Source organism: Oryx dammah, unplaced genomic scaffold, assembly GCF_014754425.2.
Source record: "Oryx dammah isolate SB20612 unplaced genomic scaffold, SCBI_Odam_1.1 HiC_scaffold_5, whole genome shotgun sequence".
Lineage (NCBI taxonomy): Eukaryota > Metazoa > Chordata > Mammalia > Artiodactyla > Bovidae > Oryx > Oryx dammah.
In genome coordinates this window covers 94,028,396-94,048,751 of record NW_024070189.1, presented here as the reverse complement: position 1 = coordinate 94,048,751, position 20,356 = coordinate 94,028,396, and the positions used below count along the sequence as shown (strand labels likewise).

The following is a 20,356-nucleotide window of genomic DNA, read 5'->3' as shown; positions in this document are numbered from 1 at the left end:
GGATTCAATCAGTGATTCCTACCTAATGAAACCCCCGAAAAACCCTGAACACTGACACCTGAGTGTGCCTTCTAGGTTGGCAATAATCTCTGAATACTGCGGACGGGTGTGTCTGGAGCATAAATGAGTCCCTGAGGACATCAGAAACTTCTCGATGTCGACTCTCCAGTGTCACTGCCACTGTCAATGCTGGAGAAATATTTGCCATGTTTTTCTATATGACCTATTTTTATTGTTGTTTATCTTAATTTCTTCATTACTGTCTTCTTTGGTGTTTGATGGATTTTTTTCCTAGTGGGCCATTTTTATTCCATATTCCCTTCGGTCTGTTGCTCGCCCTTTCTGCCATCTCTTGCCCGAGATGTCTTTTTAAAAAATATTTATTTATTTGACTACACTGGGTCTTAGTTGTGGCACACAGGATCTTTGTTGCAGCATGCAGGATTTTTTTTTTAATATAAAGTATTTTTCATTTTTAACATTTATTTGGCTATCAGGTCTTAGCTTAGAGTCTTAGTGCACAGACTCTGCAGTTGTGGCCCGTGGGCTTAGTTACTCCGTGGCATGTGGGATCATAATTCCCTAGGGATTGAATCTGTCCCCTCTGCAGTGGAAGCGGAGAGTCTTGGGATTGAACTCAAGTCCCCTGCATTGCAAGGTGGATTCTTAACCACTGAACTGCCAGGGAATTCCCGAGATGCAGGATCTTTAGCTGTGGCACGGGAACTCCTGAGGCATGTGGGATCTAGCTCCCTGGCCAGGGATTGAACTTGGGACCCCTCCATTGGGAGCTCAGAAGTCTTAGACACTGAACTACCAGGGAATTTCCTTGATGTTTTTATAGCTTTTGACAGATGCCACCGGGAAATTGCCCCAGCCCTGGCACTGCTTTGATGGGGGTGAAACAGAATTACGCCTCTGTACTAGTCCCTGGGGGGAGCGGGACTGAGGGCAGGTCAAATGCACAACCGTGTGTTTTGAGAACATCCACATTGCTCCCCACTGGCCACCTGGGGGCAGCATCAGACCCACAGGTCAAGGTCTCTGGCCAACAGACTGCCTCCCAGTCCCTTAGAGACCAATTGCAAGTTCAGGCTGTCCTCTGTGCTTCTGACCGACTGGCTGTAAATCAGAGGTACCCACGACCCCTCTTTGGGTTCAATTATTTTTCTAGAGCGGCTCACAGAACTCAGAGGAATATGTTACTTCCTAGATTACTGGCTTACTACAAAGGTTATGAAAGGATCTGAATCAACAGTTGGATGAACAGATGAACAAGGCAAGCTCCTGAACACAGGAGCTTCTGAGTTGGGGATGTGGCAATCTGGAAGCTCTTGGAACCACATCCTTTTGGGTTTTTATGGAGGTTTCACCACATATGAAGTTCAGTACAGTTGCTCATTCGTGTCTGACTCTTTGCGACCCCATGGACTGCAGCATGCCAGGCCTGTCTGTCCATCACCAACTCCGGGAGTTTACTCAAACTCAAGTCCATTGAGTTGGTGATGCCATCCAACCATCTTTTAGGATTTGAAATAGCTCAACTGGAATTCCATCACCTCCTCTAGTTTTGTTCATTGCGATGCTTCCTCACGCCCACTTGACTTCACATTCCATGACATCTTCTGGAAAGGCTGAAGCAATGCCGCCATTGTTAGAACCAGCCTGGAACCTGTGGTGGAACTTGGCTGGTCATCCAGGGTCTGCTGATGGGCCTCCTGGAGGGCCTTCTTCTCCTTGGTCAGCTTAGCTACGACTTCATCCAGGCCAGCCATCTCTTCTGTGAGGTTTTTAACCTAGAAGAGTTAAAAGAGAAGTGACCTCTGCAGTAGAGCAGCTTAGATGGATGGCAGTCTCTGCATGAAGAACCAGCAGGCCAGCTTCGAAGAAAACCTGGAGAGAGGGAAAGTCACAAATCATCCCCAGACTACAGGAGAGACAGACATGGCAGACGGTGCTTGGATCAGCTGAGAACTTGCCATGCTGAACTTACTACCAAACTGAACTGGGTCCAATGCCTGACATGCAACAAAGTGAATCTACTGACCCCAGCTTGTGGAGAAGGTGAATACAGCATTTATTTGTAGAGCACTAAGCAAGGAGACAGAGAAGGCAATGGCACCCCACTCCAGTACTCTTGCCTGGAAAATCCCATAGGCGGAGGAGCCTGGTGGGCTGCAGTCCATGGGGTCGCTGAGTCGGACACGACTGAGACACTTCACTTTCATCTTTCACTTTCATGCATTGGAGAAGGAAATGACAACCCACTCCAGTGTTCTTGCCTGGAGAATCCCAGGGACGGGGGAGCCTGGTGGGCTGCCGGCTATGGCGTGGCACAGAGTCGGACATGACTGAGGTGACTTAGCATCACATATGCAGGATGGAAGAAATCACTGGTAGATGGTGATGGATTCAAACTCCAGTGCTTCTCCCTTCCCTGGAGGCTGGTGGGGGGGTTAGGCACCAAAAGTTCCAACTTTCTCATCACAGGCTTGCTTCCCCATGACAACCAGCTCCCATGCTCGGGTACTTTCCAAAAGTCCTCATTAACATAAACTCAGGTGTGTAGAAAGGCACTTGTTACCACTGTCAAGACATCTTTATTGTTTTTACCGTCTAGGAAGTGCTGAGGGTTTTAGGAGCTCTGTGGCAGCAATGGGGATGAAGACCAAATATATTGCTCTTACTATTGGTCACAATATCACAGAACACAATTTGAGTGTAGAACTAATGAGCAATCCCAGATGAGCAGGATATGAGGGTGAGAGAAAGTGAGGTGGTGAGGAAGACACTGAGATGCTTGGCTTGAACACCTGGAAGGGTGGAGCTGCTGTGGATGGACAAACAAGGCTGTTATTATTGTGTTTCAATGTAACTTTGCCCTTTTTTGGTGTGTGTGTGCCACATTGTGTGGCTTGTGGGATCCTTGTGCCCGGACCAGGGATTGAACCTGAACATGAAAGTGTGAAGTTCTAACCACTGGACTGCCAGGGAAATCCCTACTACTGTTTTTAAAATGTAAAGTACTACCTTAAAAATAATTAAAAATCGTTCATATTTTGGTCTTTCTTCTTATTCAGGAAACACCTTTCAAATTCTAAAGCAAAAGGTCTTATCTATGGCTCGTGCAAAACCCATGGACTGTAGCCCACCAGGCTCCTCTGTCCAGGGGATCCTCCAGGCAAGGATACTGGAGTGGGTGCCATTTCCTCCTCCAGGGGATCTTCCCGACCCAGGGATTGAACATGTAGGTCCTCCATTGGCAGGGAGATTCTTCACCACTGAGCCGCCTGGGAAGCCCATTGGTAGCTCAGATGAATTAATTTATTTAAGGTTTGCTAAGCACCTACTATACACCAGCAACTATTAATATTACAGACACACAGGACAAGTCAATGAACAGTTCAAAGGCCCTTGCTCTCATGGAGCTCAAATGATAGTGGGAGGGGCGGGGGAGCACAAAGGACAGAGGAGACGACAGTTGGCATAGTTAATATACTATTAAAATTTTTTTTATTTATTAAAAAAAATTATCTATTTGGCTGCACTGGATCTTTGTTGCAGCATGTGGTATATAGTTTCCCGACAAGGGATCGAACCCAGTCCCCCTGCATTGGGACTGTGGAGTCTCAGTCACTGTACCACCAGGGAAGTCCCTAAATATACTACTGACACAGTAAATAAGGAAATCAGAGAGAGTGTTAGAAAGTGGTAAGTGCTACTGAGAAGTGGGGCTGGGAGAGCCAAGTGCTGACAGAGGGGCTGAAATGCCCAAAAAGGTGATCGGAGATGCTGAGACTGGAGTAAAAGTCTAACGGAATTGAGGGAGGGACTTCCCTGGCAGTCCAGTGGTTAAGATGCCCTGCTTCCACTGCAGGGGGTGAAGGTTCAGTCCCTGGGGAACTAAGACCCATCGTGCAGCACACAGCAGCTAAAAATAAAAATTAAAAAAGACAATACAGGAACTGAGGGAAGAACAAGGATTTCTGAAGAGAGATTGTTCCAGGCAGACAGACAGCAGGTGCAAAGACCCTGTGGCAGGACCGTGCCCAGCAGGCTGGAGAGATGGTAAGGAGCCGGTGAGCCTGGAGAGCATGAGTGGTGGGGACTGGTGGAGTTGAGGGTACAGGGTCTTGTGGGCCACTGTCGGGACTTCAGCTGAGGTCAGTGTAGCAACTGAGGCTAATCCTTCTAGCCTAAGTAGATTCCAGAGGCTCTGGTTGAAATAAATGCTCTTTAAAAAAAAAAAAACCAAACAAACAAACAACAAAAACATGGAGGATAATTTTGCTTTACAATGTTGTGTTGGCTTCCGCCATACAGCAACATGAATCAGCCATAAGTATACATATATCCCCTTCCTCCTGAATCTTCCCCCTACCCCACTCCACTTCTCTAGGTTGTCACAGAGCACCCAGTTGAGCTCCCTGTGCCCACAGAGCAACTTCTCACTAGCTATCTGTTTCACACATGGTAATGTATGTGTTTCAATACTACTCTCTTAATTCGTCCCCGCCTCTCCTTCCCCTGCTGTGCCCATAAGTCTGCAGCCTCTATGTCTGCATGTCTATTCCTGCCTTGCAAATAGGCTCATCAATGCCATTTAAGAAATGCTGTTTTTACCTTGCCCTAGTTGTGGTGCTGGAGAAGACTCTTTGAGAGTCCCTTGAATAGCAAGGAGATCAAACCAGTCAACCTTAAAGGAAATCAGTCCTGAATATTCATTGGAAAGACTGATGCTGGAGCTGAAGCTCCAATACTTTGGCCACCTGATGAGAAGAACCAACTCATTGGAAGAGACCCTAATGCTGGGAAAGATTGTGGGCAGGAGCAGAAGGGGGCAACAGAGGGTGAGATGACTGGATGGCAAACAATGCCATTTGGAGCAATACAGATGGACCTAGAGTTTGTCCTACTGAGTGAAGTAAGTCAGAGGAAAGTATCCATGGCACGCCTTATACATGGAGTCTAAAGAGAAGTGACGCAAATGAGCTTATTTACAGAAAGAGACTCACAGACTTAAGAGAATGAACTTATAGTTGTGGGGGGCAGGGCAAAGAATGGGGGGAAGGGATAATTAGGGATGGACATGTACACAGTGCTATATTCAAAATGGAAAACCGACAAGAACCTACTGTACAGCACACAGCTCTGCTCTGAGTTCTGTGGTAGCCTGGGTGGGAACGAGGCTGGGAGAGAATGGATGCATGTACATGCACGGCTGAGTCCCTCTGCTGAAACCCACCCTGAAACTACCACAACACTGTTGATTGGCTATACTCCAGTACAAAATAGAAAGGACCTAGTGAGAAGTCCCAGGGAGAAAATCCAGAGGAACCCAAGATAGTGAAGCCCTTCCCAAGGAGAAGCAGCTCGGCTGATGCCCCACCCCGCCATGCCTTTCCCAGGGGGCCCCTGCTGACAGCTGCTGATGCGCAGGTCATGTTGGAGGAGGCCCGGACTGGGCAGAGCAGAGATGGGCTTTGTCTCTCCAGTTCAGTGTTGGACAACCTGTTCTACCACAGTCTGGCGGATGCCACGCCCTGGCATAATTTGCACTGCAGAATGAGGTCAGTGGAAGAAAGCAAGAAGATGGCGTGGGAGAGGCAAAGAGGAGGCAGATGGAGGGGGGCCAGGTGAGAGGGCCACCTGGTTCTGTCACACCTAGGCCGGCTTTATAATGTCTCTGCCTTTTAATACGCTGTCTAGGTTGGTCATAGCTTTTCTTCCAAGGAGCAAGTGTATGTCCTGGTGTTCACCTGTTTCTAGTCTGTTTTGGTGACTGATGGCTAATGTTATGTGTCAACTTGACTGGGCTGTGGTGCCCAGTCATGTGGTCAAACGCTATCCTGGATGTTCCTGGGAGGGTGTTTTTGGATGAGAGTCACATTTAAATCAATAGACTCTGAGCAAAGCAGACTGCCCTTCATAATGCAGGTGGGTCTCGCATAATCAGTTGAAGGTATGACTACAACAAAAGACTAACTCCCCCAAGCAAAAGGGAATTCTGCTGGCAGATTGCCTTGGGGGTGCAACTGCAGCATCAACTCTTTCTGGGTCTCCAGACTGATGACCCATCTTGCAGATGCTGGATTTGCCAGTTTCCTTAATCATCTGGGCTTCCCCGGTGGCTCAGTGGTTAAGAATCTGCCTGTCATTGCAGGAGAGGTAGGTTTCCATCCTGGGTCAGGAAGATCCCCTGGAGGAAGAAATGGCAACCCACTCCAATCTCTCTTGCCTGGGAAATCCCATGGACAGAGGAGAATAGTGGGTTACAGTCCATGGGGTTGCAAAAGAGTCAGACATGACTGAGCGTGCATGCTCCTTCTCCTTGATCACCTGAGCCGATCTTGTATTAGTCTACTCAGGCTGCCGTACCAACATATCATAAACTAGGTGGCCTCAAAAACAGAAAACATTTTTTTTCACAGTTTTAGATGCTGAGACATCCCAAGATCAAGGTGCCAGCAAATTCAGTTTCTAGAGAGGGCTCCCCTCCTAGCTTGTAGATGGCCACCTTCTTGCTGTATGCTCACATGGCAGACTTAGAGATGGAGATGGAGGGAGAGGAGCGAGACAGAGAATAAGATTGTTCCCTGGTGTCTTTTCTTGTGTGTGTGCATGTTCAGCTGCTAAGTTGTGTCCAACTCATTGCGACTCCGTGGACTGTAGCCCACCAGGCTCCTCTGTCCATGGAATTCTCCAGGCAAGAATACTGGAATGGGTTGCTATTTCCTTCTCCAGGGGAATCTTCCTGACCCAGGAATTGAACCTCTGTCTCTTGCATCTTCTGAAGTGGCAGGTAGATTCTTTACCACTGAGCCACCTGAGACAGACAGAAAGAATAAGATTGTTGTCTGGTGTCCGCTCTTACAAGCAGACTAATTCTGTCATATCAGAGCCCCACCCTCATAACCTCATTTAACCTTAATCACTTTCTTCTAGGCCCTCCTCCAAATATAGTCACAGTAGGAGTAACAGCTTCACCATGTGGATTTTGGGGAACACAATTCAGTCCACATCAAATCTCTTTCCATCCGTGTAACACAGCCTGTTGGCTCTGTTTCTCTGGGGAACCTGGACTACAGAGGTGAGATGAGATCTTCTAAATAAACCAACCCAAGCTTGCTCCGTCACAGACCACTGAGCACAGGTGATGCTGGCCTCTAGGGTTCCCCTTCCCTCTGGCTCCGTGTGTCACCTGCAGGCAGCTGACTCCTGCCCCACCGCTAGCCTGCTTTTGCTTTTGCTCCCATCACTGGCAGCAGTGGTTAAGGGCATGACTACCAGAGTCCATCTACCTGGCTGTGACCAAGCCAGCCTGTAAGGACAGTGTTGACCTTGGGTAGATTATTAACCTTTTCCCTGCCTCAGTTCCCACTGTAACGTGGGGGCAATGGTAGGAGATGCAGCGAGGGTCATGTACATATATGGATATGGATGTATGGGTTTTATTTTTATTTTTTTATTTTTTAAAATTTATTTATTTATTATTTTACTTTACAATTCTGTATTGGTTTTGCCATACATTGACATGAATCCACCACGGGTGTACATGCATTCCCAAACCTGAACCCCCCTCCCACCCGGATGTATAGGTTTTAGATGAACAGAGTTTAGTTTTCAAAGATTTATTTGGCTATGTCACGTGGGATCCTTCACTGTGGTGCCTTGACTCTCCAGTTGTGGCGCGCAGGCTCAGTAGCTGGGGCGCACACACCAGGGATCGAACTCACATCCCCTGCACTGCAAGGGGGATTCTCAACCACTGGACCACCAGGGAAGTCCCCAGACTTTATTTTTTAGAGCAGTTTTAGGTTGACAAAAAATTGAGCAAATAGCATACAGTTCCCATATATCTGCTCTCCCCATCAACCCTCTATCCCATAGTTTCCAGCTTCCCTTATTATTAACATCTTGCATTAATGTGAAACACTTGCTACAACTGACGTTGGTTACAATGGAATCAACATGGATACATTACTACTGGCTGAAGTCCATGGTTCACAGTAGGGTTCACGCGTATTGCTGCATATTCCGTTTTTTAAAATAGGCTTTAATTTTTAGGGCAGTTTTAGGTTCACAGCTAAACTGAGCAGAAAGTACAGAAAGAACAGTACAAGTTCCTCATAGCCCCTGCCCCCCTCACATGCACAGCCTCCCCCGCTGTCAACAGCCCCCACCAGAGCGGTACATTTGCTGCAATTGCTATACCTGCCTTGACACATCACCATCACCCACAGTTTATATTAGGGAAAACCCTGCGTTGCACATTTTATGGGTTTGGGCAAATGACATGTATCCATCACTGACTGTATCATATAGAATGGTTTCATTACCTCTCTCTCACCCCCAACCCCAGGGGAAGGGTCTTCTTTTACATTCTCTGGTTTTGCCTCTTCCAGAATTGTCGTAGAATTAGAATCACACGGTATATAGCCATTACAGACTGGCTTCTTTCACTCAGAAATACGCAATTAAGGTTCCTCCATGTCTTTGTTTTCCCCCTACTTTTTTGGCCATGCTGCGAGGTATGCAGAATCTTAGTTTCCAGACTAGGGATCGAAACCATGCCCCCTGCAGTGGAAGTATGGTTGTGGGAAGTGGGAAGTAGGCTGCCTGGTTTGATCTTATTTCTCTGTAGTGCTGACATTCCATTGTCTGGATTTATCATGGTTTGTTTATCCATTCATTTATTGAGGGGCATCTTGGCTGCCTCTGAATTTTGGCAATTATGAATAAAGCAGCTAGAAACACTTGTGTGCAGGTTTCTGTGTGGACCTAAGTTTTTAATACATTTGGGTAAATACCTTGGAGCAGGATTGTGAGATGATAAGAGTATATTTAGCTTTTCCTTTTATTTACTTATTTTATTTTTGGCTGTGCTGGGTCTTTGTTGCTGCATGGGCATTTTCTAGTTACAGCAGGTGGGGGCTACTCTCTAATTGTGGTGTGCGGGCCTCTCATTGTGGCGGCTTCTGTTGAGGAGCACAGGCTCTAGGGTTTGCAGGCTTCAGTAGTTGGGGCACTCAGGCTTAGTTGCTCCGCAGTGTGTAGACTCTTCCTGGACCAGGGATCGATCCCGTGTACCCTGCATTGGCAGGAGGATTCATAACCCCTTGTGCTCCAGGCAAGTCCAAGGATATGTTTGGTTTTGTAGGAAATTGCCAAACAGTCTTCCAAGGTGGTGGTACCAACGTGCATTCCCCCTACATTTAAATTTACAGATTCCCGGCTTAGAATAGCAGCTGGCGCCCAGGAAATGCTATGCGAGTGTTAGCTGTTGTTGCTCATATTAATTTCTGGTCCTTCAACGGTGGCTTGGCTTGCTAAGCTCATCGTTTTAACACCGTTGAAAAAGGATTCTCTCCTGTGTCTCTTATTTTTCCCAGCAGAGGAAGGGTGTCTAACCAGTCTGGGGTGGAGATGAAGCTAAATCTAAGCCAAGTCCTCCTGTAAGATGCCAGGGAGGGAGGCAGAGAGATGGCGTTCAAGCTGGGGTTGTTGTTCAGTCACTCAGTTGTGTCTGACCCTGTGCGACCCCATGGACTGCAGCACAACAGGATTCCCTGCTCACTGTCTCCCGGAGTTTGCTCAAACTCATGTTCATTGAGTTGATGATGTTATCCGACCATCTCATCCTCCGTCGCCCCCTTCTCCTCCTGCTCTTAGAGACTAGAACGGGACTAAAGGGGACCTGCATTAGGTGTGCAGGGCTGCATTCCCAAGCAGGTAGAGGAAGATTTGCAGTGGGGACTGGGGTGGGCAGGAGAGGGCAGAGCCTTGTGGGCCTGCTACTTCACAAAGCCAGGGCCATGGAGGGTTTATTTAAAATAAGCAGGTGTGGACTTCCCTGGTCGTCCAGTGGTTAAGAATCCACCTTCCAATGCAGGGGACATGCTTGCAATGCCAGTTCTCAGGCCCTGCCCCAGGTCTGCTGAGCAGATGCTCTGTGGGTAGGGGCCCCCTGCCTGTTCATAGGCCCTTAAGAAGATCCTGATAGACACACTAGTAGTGTGTCCTCTAGTACACGTTTACATCTACAGTTTAAAAATATGGTCACGTTGAATTAATCACGTGGCTACACTAGTTGTAAATTACTCATCAGACTCACCCTTGCCTTTCCTATTGGTAGGCAGGTGGGATAAGTATCTGAGTCTGTGGATACTTGCCACTGAAATGATTGCTCCGTCACCTGTTCACAGACCGTAAGACCATCCCCATGGAAAAGAAATGCAAAAAAGCAAAATGGCTGTCTGGGGAGGCCTTACAAATAGCTGTGAAAAGAAGAGAGGCGAAAAGCAAAGGAAAAAAGGAAAGATATAAGCACCTGAATGCAGAGTTCCAAAGAATAGCAAGAAGAGATAAGAAAGCCTTTTTCAGCAATCAATGCAAAGAAATAGAGGAAAACAACAGAATGGGAAAGACTAGAGATCTCTTCAAGAAAGTTAGACATACCAAGGGAACATTTCATGCAAAGATGGGCTTGATAAAGGACAGAAATGGTATGGACCTATATTAAGAAGAGGTGGCAAGAATACATGGAAGAACTGTACAAAAAAGATCTTCACGACCCAGATAATCATGATGATGTGATCACTAATCTAGAGCCAGACATCTTGGAAAGTGAAGTCAAGTGGGCCTTAGAAAGCATCACTACGAACAAAGCTAGTGGAGGTGATGGAATTCCAGTTGAGCTGTTTCAAATCCTGAAAGATGATGCTGTGAAAGTGCTGCACTCAATATGCCAGCAAGTTTGGAAAACTCAGCAGTGGCCACAGGACTGGAAAAGGTCAGTTTTCATTCCAATCCCAAAGAAAGGCAATGCCAAAGAATGCTCAAACTACCACACAATTGCACTCATCTCACATGCTAGTAAGGTAATGCTCAAAATTCTCCAAGCCAGGCTTCAGCGATACGTGAACTGTGAACTCTCCGATGTTCAAGCTGGTTTTAGAAAAGGCAGAGAAACCTGAGATCAAATTGCCAACATCCGCTGGATCATGGAAAAAGCAAGACAGTTCCAGAAAAACATCTATTTCTGCTTTATTGACTATGCCAAAGCCTTTGACTGCGTGGATCACAATAAACAGTGGAAAATTCTGAAAGAGATGGGAATACCAAACCACCTAACCTGCCTCTTGAGAAATCTGTATGCAGATCAGGAAGCAAGTTAGAACTGGACATGGAACAACAGACTGGTTCCAAATAGGAAAAGGAGTCCGTCAAGGCTGTATATTGTCACCCTGCTTATTTAACTTCTATGCAGAGTACATCATGAGAAACGCTGGACTGGACAAAACACAAGCTGGACTCAAGATTGCCGGGAGAAATATCAATAACCTCAGATATGCAGATGACACCACCCTTATGGCAGAAAGTGAAGAGGAACTAAAAAGCCTCTTGATGAAAGTGAAAGAGGAGAGTGAAAAAGTTGGCTCAAAGCTCAACATTCAGAAAACGAAGATCATGGCATCCAGTCCCATCACTTCATGGGAAATAGATGGGGAAACAGTAGAAACAGTGTCAGACTTTATTTTTTGGGGATCCAAAATCACTGCAGATGGTGACTGCAGCCATGAAATTAAAAGACGCTTACTCCTTGGAAGAAAAGTTATGACCAACCTAGATAGTATATTCAAAAGCAGAGACATTACTTTGCCGACTAAGGTCTGTCTAGTCAAGGCTATGGTTTTTCCAGTGGTCATGTATGGATGTGAGAGTTGGACTGTGAAGAAGGCTGAGTGCCGAAGAATTGATGATTTTGAACTGTGGTGTTGGAGAAGACTCTTGAGAGTCCCTTGGACTGCAAGGAGATCCAACCAGTCCATTCTGAAGGAGATCAGCCCTGGGATTTCTTTGGAAGGAATGATGCTAAAGCTGAAGCTCCAGTACTTTGGCCACCTCATGAGAAGAGTTGACTCATTGGAAAAGACTCTGATGCTGGGAGGGATTGGGGGCACGAGAAGGGGATGACCGAGGATGAGATGGCTGGATGGCATCACGGACTCGATGGACGTGAGTCTGAGTGAACTCTGGGAGATGGTGATAGACAGGGAGGCCTGTCGTGCTGCAATTCATGGGGTTGCAAAGAGTCGGACATGACTGAGCAACTGAACTGAACTGAACTGAACAGATGGCAAGGCTCACCCGGGGCACTTTCTTTTTTTGGCTGCACTGAAAGACTTGCAAAATCGTAGTTCCCTGACTAGGGATTGTTCCCTCAGCAATGAAAGCGTGGCATCCTAACCACTGGACCACTAGGGAATTTTCATTCCTTGGGCACTTTTTAATTTATTTATCTTTGACTGGGTGAGGGCTTTGTTGCTGCGTGCAGGTTTTCTCTAGTTGCGGTGCACGGGCTTCTCATTGCAGTGGCTTCTCTTGTTGTGGCTCATGGGCTCTAGAGTGCACAGGCTTAGTTGTCCTGAGGCATGTGGGATTGTCCCAGACCAGGGATTGAATCTGTGTGCCCTGCACTGGCAGGCAGATGCTTAACCACTGAAGCCCCCTGGACATGTTCTATGAAAAAAATTTCTAGAGCTCCACCAGATAGGGTCTCAGAACTTACAGAAAATTCTCCAGGCTTGTGTTTTGAACTAATCTCCTCTTGGCGATTCACCACACAGGTTAATGTTTCTTTGTCTGTTTCTTTAGAACAGAAACCTCCATGGGGGCAGAGGAGTTGCACAGTACCTGAAAATAAATTAAGCAATGGGTTAAATCACTTTTATTGAATTGTCTCCTAAACAAAAACCACTTACATTGAACTCCTTCCCAGCTGGCCCAGTGGTGAAGAAACTGCCTGCCGATGCAGGAGATGCAAGAGACTTGGGTTCAATCTCTGGGTCAGGAAGATGTTCTAGAGAAGGAAATGGCAGCCTAGTCCAGTATTTTTGCCTGAAAGATTCCACTGACAGAGGAGCGTGGGGAGCTACAGTCCCATAGGGTCACAAAGAGTCAGATACGACTGAGCATGCATGCACACACAAACACCTCCAGCAAGACTGTAGCTCCCAGAAGACAAGACTGCTTTCCTTTTGTTTTTTAAAATTTATTTGGCTGCACCAGGTCTTAGTTGCAGCATGTGGGATCCAGTTCTCTGACCAGGGATCGAACCTGGGCCTCCTGCATTGGGAGCTCAGAGTCCTAACCACTGGACCACCAGGGAAGTCCCCTCCTTCAAACTTTCTTCCAGCACCTAAGGTATGATTACCACAGAGAAGGGATCCAAAATATTACAAGATGTATCTTCTTCAACTTGCTCATCTGTTCATTTGCCCAGATTTGCAGAAGTACCAGGAGTCAGACGAAGGTAAATAAGTGGATGTGATACACAGTTCGCGGCATAAAGCTGAGGGCGGAGAGTTCTGCAGACTGTAGAATATGGTGCATTGTTTCTCCAGATGCTGACGGAGGGTGATGCCATTAGAGTTAGGCTGTCCCCTCTTACTGATTGCACTGGGAAGGAGGGGAAGCTGCAATTACTGAGCGCACTGACCAGATCTCACAGCGGCTCCTGTTGACTCTGCAGGGTAAATACCCAGGAAGGCCACAGAGAGTGCAATTACACACACACTCACACAAGAGCAGGAGAGACCAAACAACCCAAACAAATATGGCAGGCCATGGAGGTCTTTTTTTTTTTTTCTTTACATTTTTCAAGCAACAACAAAGTAATTTCTTTCACTCAGTTCACTGCATAACAATTTCTACCCAAGCCATTACACAAGAATCTTTTTAAAAATTAACTTTCATTGGATTATAATTGATTTACAATGTTGTGTTAGTTTCAGGTGTATAATGAAGTTTTAATTATACATATACATAGATCCACTCTTTTTAAATTCTTTTCCCATATAGGTCATTATAGAGTATGAGTATAGAGTATTACAGAATTTCCTGTAGGCTCTTATTAGTTACCTATCTTATAGTACTGGGGATATGTCAATTCCAATCTCCTAATTTATCCTTTCCCTCCCCTTTCCCGCTTGGTAATCGTAAGTGTGTTTTCTACATCTGTGACTATGTATGGATGGAGCCAATTTTCCTTGTAAATGTTATCCTAAGCTTCTCCTTTCCTCCTCTGGATAGAAGTTTCAACACATCTGAGAAAATGCAAGTGATCTGCAGCTTTGCTTCATTTGTTATTTAGTCCCTAAGTTGCTCCGTTATGTCTGATTCTTTGCGACCCCATGGACAGTAGCCCACCAGGCTCCTCTGTCCATGGAATTCTCCAGCATGAATGCTGGAGTGGGTTGCCATTTCCTTCTCCAAAGGATCTTCCTAACTGACCCAGGGATCAAACCTGCGTCTCCTACATTAGGGGCAGATCGTTTACCACTGAGCCACCAGGGAAGCCCCCCAAATAAGACATACCTAGAAAACACCTATAAAACTATGAAAAATGTGGGTAGTTTCCACCTGTAGTTGCAGAAAGTGACATAGCTTGCTGCAAGTGTAACACGATATTCTTGATCATCTGCTGAGCTGATTTAAAACTTGGGCTTCCAGCTAAAAGAAATCTATTGCCCTGGGTTTATAATGTGGAAGGATGGCGTCTTGTTTTCTGCACAGCACATCTCATTGCTTGATTTAGGGAAACAGTTTTCTTGTGATGCCCATTTTTCAGAGCAGTAGGTCATGTTTGAGGAATAAACCTATGTTTGGTTAATAAATTAGCCTGAAGAGATACTAAAAAAAGTATTTCCTAAAGGGAGTCAACCCTGGATAGTCATTGGAAGGACTGATGCTGAAGCTGAAGTTTCAATACTTTGGCCACCTGATGCAAACAACAGAACTCATTGGAAAAGACCTTGATGCTGGGAAAGATTGAGGGCAGGAAAAGAAGGGGGCGACAGAGGATGAGACAGTTAGATAGCATCACCGACTCAACATGAATCTTAGCAAACTCTGGGGGATAGTCAAGGACAGGGAAGCCTGGTGTGTTGCAGCCCATGACGCTGCAGTCAGACATGACTGAGCAATGAACAACAGCAGCATTCACTTTACTGTGGCAACTGAAGAGTATGCATTTCACATTTTCACCCACTGGATGTGGTGACCATTTTATTTCAAGACCTTGATGTTGAGTCAAAAGAGATTAGTCCATTTTCTCTGTAACAGTTCATCTTGTGTATCTGTTTGGCTGGGTCGTGGCACCCAGCCATTTGGTTAAACACCAGTTTCTATGTTGCTGTGGAGACTTTTATCAAAATGTGATTCATGTTTAAATCGGAGTCACGATGTTGAGTCAAACCGTGGACCCTCCATCGTGTGGATGGGCCTCATCCAATCATATATAAGGCAAAAACAGGATTTCCAGAGAGGAAGGTCTCAAGACTGTGGCACAGAAACCTTGCCCGAGTTTCCAGCCTGCTGCCCTATGGGACTCAAGCTCAACCCTGCAGCATCCTCTCTTCCCTGAATTCCTAGCCGTTGGCCTGCCCTACAGATCAAACTTCAGGCTTGTCAGATCCTACAAGCCCTGGATGCTGGGAAAGATTGAAAGTCAAATGAGAAGGGGGCGGCAGAGACTGAGATGGTTGGAAGGCATCATCGACTCAATGGACATGAGTTTGTGCAAACTCTGTTAGACAGTGAAGGACAGGGAAGCCTGCTGTGCTGCATTCCATGGGGTCACAAGGAGTCAGACATGACTGAGCGACTGATCAACAACAACAGTCATGTGAGCCAGTTCCTTAAAATAAATACCTTTCTCATTTGTCTATATAAAATATATGTGTATGTTCTCTTTCTCTCCATATGTATATATCCTTCATTTCTCCAGTGCAACAGAATCAATAGGATGTATGTATGTATGTGTGTGTGTATGTGTGTGTGTGTGTGTGTGTGTGTGTGTGTGTGTGTGTGTCTGGGATTTCCCTGGTGGGTCAAGTGGTAAAGAACTCACCTGCCAGTGCAGGAGATGCAGGTTTGATTCCTGGGTCGGGAAGATCCCCTGGAGAAGGAAATGACAACCCACTCCAGTATTTTTGCCTGGAGAATCCCATGCACAGAGGAGCCTGGTGAGCTACAGTCCATGGGGTTGCAGAGTCAGACATGACTGAGTGGCTGAGCATATGTGAATGTATATGTATATCCACCATCCTATTGATTCTGTGTCTCTAGAGAACTCTGACACATCCTCTGAGCCACGTGGGAAGCTCCTACCTAATAGAGCCACAGATACCAGAGGGTGTAGATGTGAATGCAGACTCTGCGACTGCTAAGACCAGCTGGGGATTGTATTTTTGCCGTGTGGGGAGTGATGCTGCAACCCTCTGAACTGCTACACCCCTCTTTGCATCCCTGCGCAGCACAGCTTCCTCATGCCCCTATCTGGCCCTGTCCTGCCCACTGGGGAAGGCGGGAGGGGCAGCTATCATTGTAATAGGCAGCATATGGGGAGACTGACCGAGACCTGGACACAGGAGATGAGGGGTGCAGCCTAAAGCTCTGACTTCACGCTAGGCATCTCCCTAGTGGCATTTGAGATGCCACAGGTGTAATACTGAGGCCTCAATAAGCATCCCATAAACTCTGATTTTGTGTGACAGGCAGCGTGGGCCACTGGAGAGTGCTCCTTCAGCCTCTTCTCCATGCACCAGTCACTAGGCACTGTGCTAGGTGCTGAAGACAGAGCTTATGTTCCAGCGTGCAGGGTGAGTGCAATGGAGAGAAATCACCTGGGGATGTAGGAGGTTGCATCTGTAACATTACAGAGATTCTCTGGGAGACACAGCTATGCAGGGGTCAGATGCACATGTGCAAAGGCCCTGGGGAATGTGCCAGGTTTGAAGAATATTAAGAATTGCCAACAAAGCCCTGCCCTCCCTGGCTACTGCAGACCTCCCCCCAGAGCCACAAGAGCTGTCCTCTGTTCCCACGCTCCTTTCCTTCTTCAGGGTCTCTGCACATCCTGTTTCCTCTGCTGAGTGCACTCCTCCTTTGGGTCTTGGCATATGGAGAGTTTGACCTGACTTCTCAATCCCAGGAAGACCCCATATTATGATCTCACCAAACCCGGGGCTTTTCTTCCAATGCACTTAGATTTTCCTGTCAAGTATTACTAGTGTGATTGGTGTGGGAGATCGTTAGCTGAACTCATGGACTGTCTGCTCCAAGGGCCAGAACCCTGCCTGCTCAGTGCATCACCGCACGACTAAGACCAGCTCAGCGTTTTTGGGTATTTTGGCCGGGTCAGGTCTTAGTTGCAGCATGCAAGATCTTTTGTTGCAGGGCATGGAATCTCTAGTTGTGGCTCTTGGGCTTGTTTGCTCTGCAGTATGTGGGATCTTATTTGCCCAACCAGGGATCAAACCTGCCTATGTCCCCTGCATCGCAAGGCAGATTCTTTTTTTTCTTTTTTTAAATTTATTTTTAATTGAAGGATAATTGCTTTACAATATTGTATTATCTTTTGTGCAAGGTGGATTCTTAACCACTTGATCACCAGGGAAGTCTCCTGCTCAGCGTTTAAGATGTTGAAGACACTTTAGAAATATTGCTTGAATGAATGAGACAGGTCGAAGTCCAGACCTCATTTGCCCATTTCCTGTCCATTATCCAATGTCACAACCTAAATCATCGAGAGCTTCTCCATGGCCTGTTTTCATGGATTCCTCATAACCAACCCTGTGGAGATGAGTGGTGTCACTGTTTTCACTTTACAGGTGAAGAAACAGAAGTGTAAACTTCTGTAAACTTGCCTGGCATCCCCAGGTACTAAGGAGAGTCAGGTTTTCAATGCAGGTCTTTTTGGCTTCAGCCAAGATATCAGCTGCTGCTTTATGCTCTAAGGGCCTCACCTTGGGCTTGGAAAGGCCCAAAGAGCTGATGATACACACTCCATAGAAGCTAATATATTTTCAATTAAAAAAAATATTTTTAAGGTGTCTAGTGTATGCCAGAGGGTGGCCCCACACTAGATATTGGGTATTCACTAGGGACTAAAATTGACAACACTGTGCCATTTAAACTGAGGTTAGGGAGACAGATATTAAAGGGGTTACCCAAGAAATGTGAAAGGAAGGAAAAGGAGGTGGTGATCAAAGAGAAGGCAAGGCTAGGGGAGGTGATGAGTCAGCTGAGACCTGAAAAATGAGGAAGAGAAGGCCTGAGAGAAGCAGGGGTAGGGAGTCACAGGCTCTGGGACTTGGCCCTGGGAACCGTTTGTCCAGTTGTGGGGCTAGAAACAACGAATACAGACTCAAGAGATACTCTCAAAATTTAAGAGATGAAGCCTCCTACAGTCTCTGGGCCTTCACACTTGGAACAAAGCTCTCTCTCTCACTGCTTTTATGTCTTGACTCAAATGTCTTCGCGGCGAGGCTTTCCCTAGCTGCCCCATTTAAAACTTCCCCGACCCTTCACGTGTCCATTTCAACATAGTGTATTTTACTTAAGTTTTCTTGCTCGCGCCTGCCTCTCCCACTAAACCATGAGCGCTACAGAGGCTGAGATTTCTCTTTGGTACTACAGCACCTCAGTGTGGGGCAGGTCAATAGATATCTGCTAAACTAATAGCCCTAGGTAAGTTTTGCGGAAAAGATAGCCACGGTTTTTGCCTAACAGGCTTTGCCGAACGGGCACCGCCATCATCCGAACGAACATCGACCTGCACTTGGCCCAGGGGCCGGCTCCGCTCATCCCCGGCCCAGCCTGTCCACCTCCTGCCTTCATGCACGACCTTGGAAGCCTCACTTCTGAGTCTCAGGGGCCCTCGGCCACGCTTTCCCCGCAGACCTCTCCAACACTCGTCCCATCCCCCAACCTCCCGCTGCCACCTCCACCACCGCCGCAGTGCCGCCTGCTCTGCGCATGCTCGGCGGCTTTGGGACGCGCGGCGTGCGGGGACGGAGACCACCGCGCGCAGGCGCATGACCGTCCCCCACAGAATGGGGAGGCGCGTCGGGCGCTCTAGCTCTCTCTGGCCCCACCCACCTCTCCCAGACAACCCCGGCTAGACGCGCACGCGCGCTAGGAGCGGAAGGGCGGGCGGGCACGCGCACGAGGACGGGCCAGCAGCGGAAGCGAGAGAGGGAGTTCGTGGTGGGGGGAGGGGAGGTGGCGAGTGCGCGCGCAGCGGGGGCGCGGGCAGCGTGGGGGGGCGGCTGAGGCAGGCGGGCGCGCGCGCGAGGCTTACCCTCGCTCGGCGGCTGCGGCGGCTGCTTCTTTGTTTCGTGAGGAGAAGCGAGACGCCCATTCTGCCCCCGGCCCCGCGTGGAGGGGCGGGGGCGGCGCCGGGAAGGCGACGGCGCCGGCGACTCCCGGTAAGGAACGCGGGTCGCGGGGGGAGCGCGGCGCGGGGCTTGGGAGGACGGTTTGAATGGAGCCGGGGCGCCGAGGGGGGAGGGGGCCGCCGGCGCCCGGAGCGGGGCCGGGGTACGGCGGCGCCCGAGGGTCAAGAAGCCTGGCCGGCACCGCGCGCGCGGGGAAGGCCACAGGCAGCGAGGCCTCGGCGACTACAGTATCCGCGGGACGGCGGGGTGGGGGCCCGGGCCGCGTGGAGGCCGCGCGCCCCCCGCGCGCGCTCTCGCCGGGGTCGCTGGACAAAGCGCGTCGCCCAGTCGGCGGTCCAGGGGCCCACATCCCGGTGTCCGCCGGGGCTGCAACAATAGCCAGGTGTCCGGGCTTTTCTGGTTACGTTCTAACGGGTCCGACTCGAATGTTGCCTTTTGGCGAACCTGCAGTCGGAGCTCAATAGGAAAAACCCCAGGTGTGTCCAGCGTCGCCCGGACACGAACATTAGCAGCCCCCCTGGGTTAGCCGACCTGAATCTTTATTTTTTAAAAAGTCACGTCGTTTTAGATTTTCAAGGAAAGGTAAATAACTCTGCTAACCCCTTGCAAGTAGTGACTTGAGAACCTTTGCCCTGAAGCCGGGGGTCGGCAGCAGTGGGGAAGGACGGAGAGAACTGTTTGCCGTTAAAAGCATTGTTTTAGTTTTGCATCCTTACCCCTTTCTGCCAATCGATTTTCCAGATTAAGGTTTTTATTTAAAACGCGAATCTTTCAGGAGAAGGTATTTTGTGAAGGTCTTGAAGACACTAGTCTTGGTATTTTTCCCCCCTAGTGAATCATTGGGGAAAGTAGGGAATAAGCAGTGAGAGCCACTTCCTAAGAATTTGAAACAAGTTTTCACTTTTAAATGACAGGCCTGATTCAAGTTTGACTCCTGGCTGTTGCTGGCCACTTCGCCGTGTGACAGGAGGCAAATAGCTTAATCTTTCGGAACTTCTCAGTGTCCTCATATATGAAATGAGAATAATGGCACAAATGGAACTGGTGAAAGCCTGTAAAATGGTTCCTGTCAAGAGGGAAGCACTATTGTTGTTGTTCAGTCCAATCTCTTC

General features: G+C 47.9%; 2 protein-coding genes and 1 non-coding gene across 9 annotated transcripts in view; 1 reads left to right on the top strand and 2 right to left on the bottom strand.

Moving 5' to 3' along the window:
- Positions 1-1,574: 1,574 nt before the first annotated feature.
- On the bottom strand, positions 1,575-19,593 carry LOC120864573 (WW domain-binding protein 11-like). Its single transcript, XM_040241627.1, has 4 exons — positions 19,362-19,593; positions 19,148-19,312; positions 12,572-12,696; positions 1,575-1,796 (listed from the first exon to the last, which is right to left on the bottom strand). The coding sequence occupies exons 1-4, from the start codon at positions 19,591-19,593 to the stop codon at positions 1,575-1,577; spliced, it is 744 nt and encodes a 247-aa protein (XP_040097561.1).
- On the bottom strand, positions 13,099-13,171 carry TRNAG-CCC. The gene has a single exon. It is a non-coding gene; the product is annotated as a tRNA-Gly (tRNA).
- SMARCA4 (SWI/SNF related, matrix associated, actin dependent regulator of chromatin, subfamily a, member 4) overlaps positions 18,984-20,356 on the top strand; it is a 92,037-nt gene continuing 90,664 nt past the window's right edge. For 6 of the 7 annotated variants that reach the window (XM_040240673.1, XM_040240672.1, XM_040240671.1 and 3 more), the window contains exon 1: positions 19,051-19,274. The gene's annotated coding sequence lies outside the window, so the exon portion shown is untranslated. Of the gene's footprint in view, positions 19,275-20,356 lie in introns of all 7 variants that reach the window. The other variant, XM_040240667.1, reaches the window with a different exon arrangement.

Excerpts from the sequence above, each read along its gene's own strand:
- LOC120864573 (XM_040241627.1), bottom strand. The coding sequence starts at position 19,593 with ATGTGGGCCCCTGGACCGCCGACTGGGCGACGCGCTTTGTCCAGCGAC. Across the intron at positions 19,313-19,361 it reads CCCCGCTCCGGGCGCCGGCG|CCCCGCGCCGCGCTCCCCCC; the intron begins GCCCCCTCCCCC and ends CGTCCTCCCAAG. Across the intron at positions 1,797-12,571 it reads ACAAGCCTGGAGAATTTTCT|GTTAAAAACCTCACAGAAGA; the intron begins GTAAGTTCTGAG and ends TAACTCTTCTAG.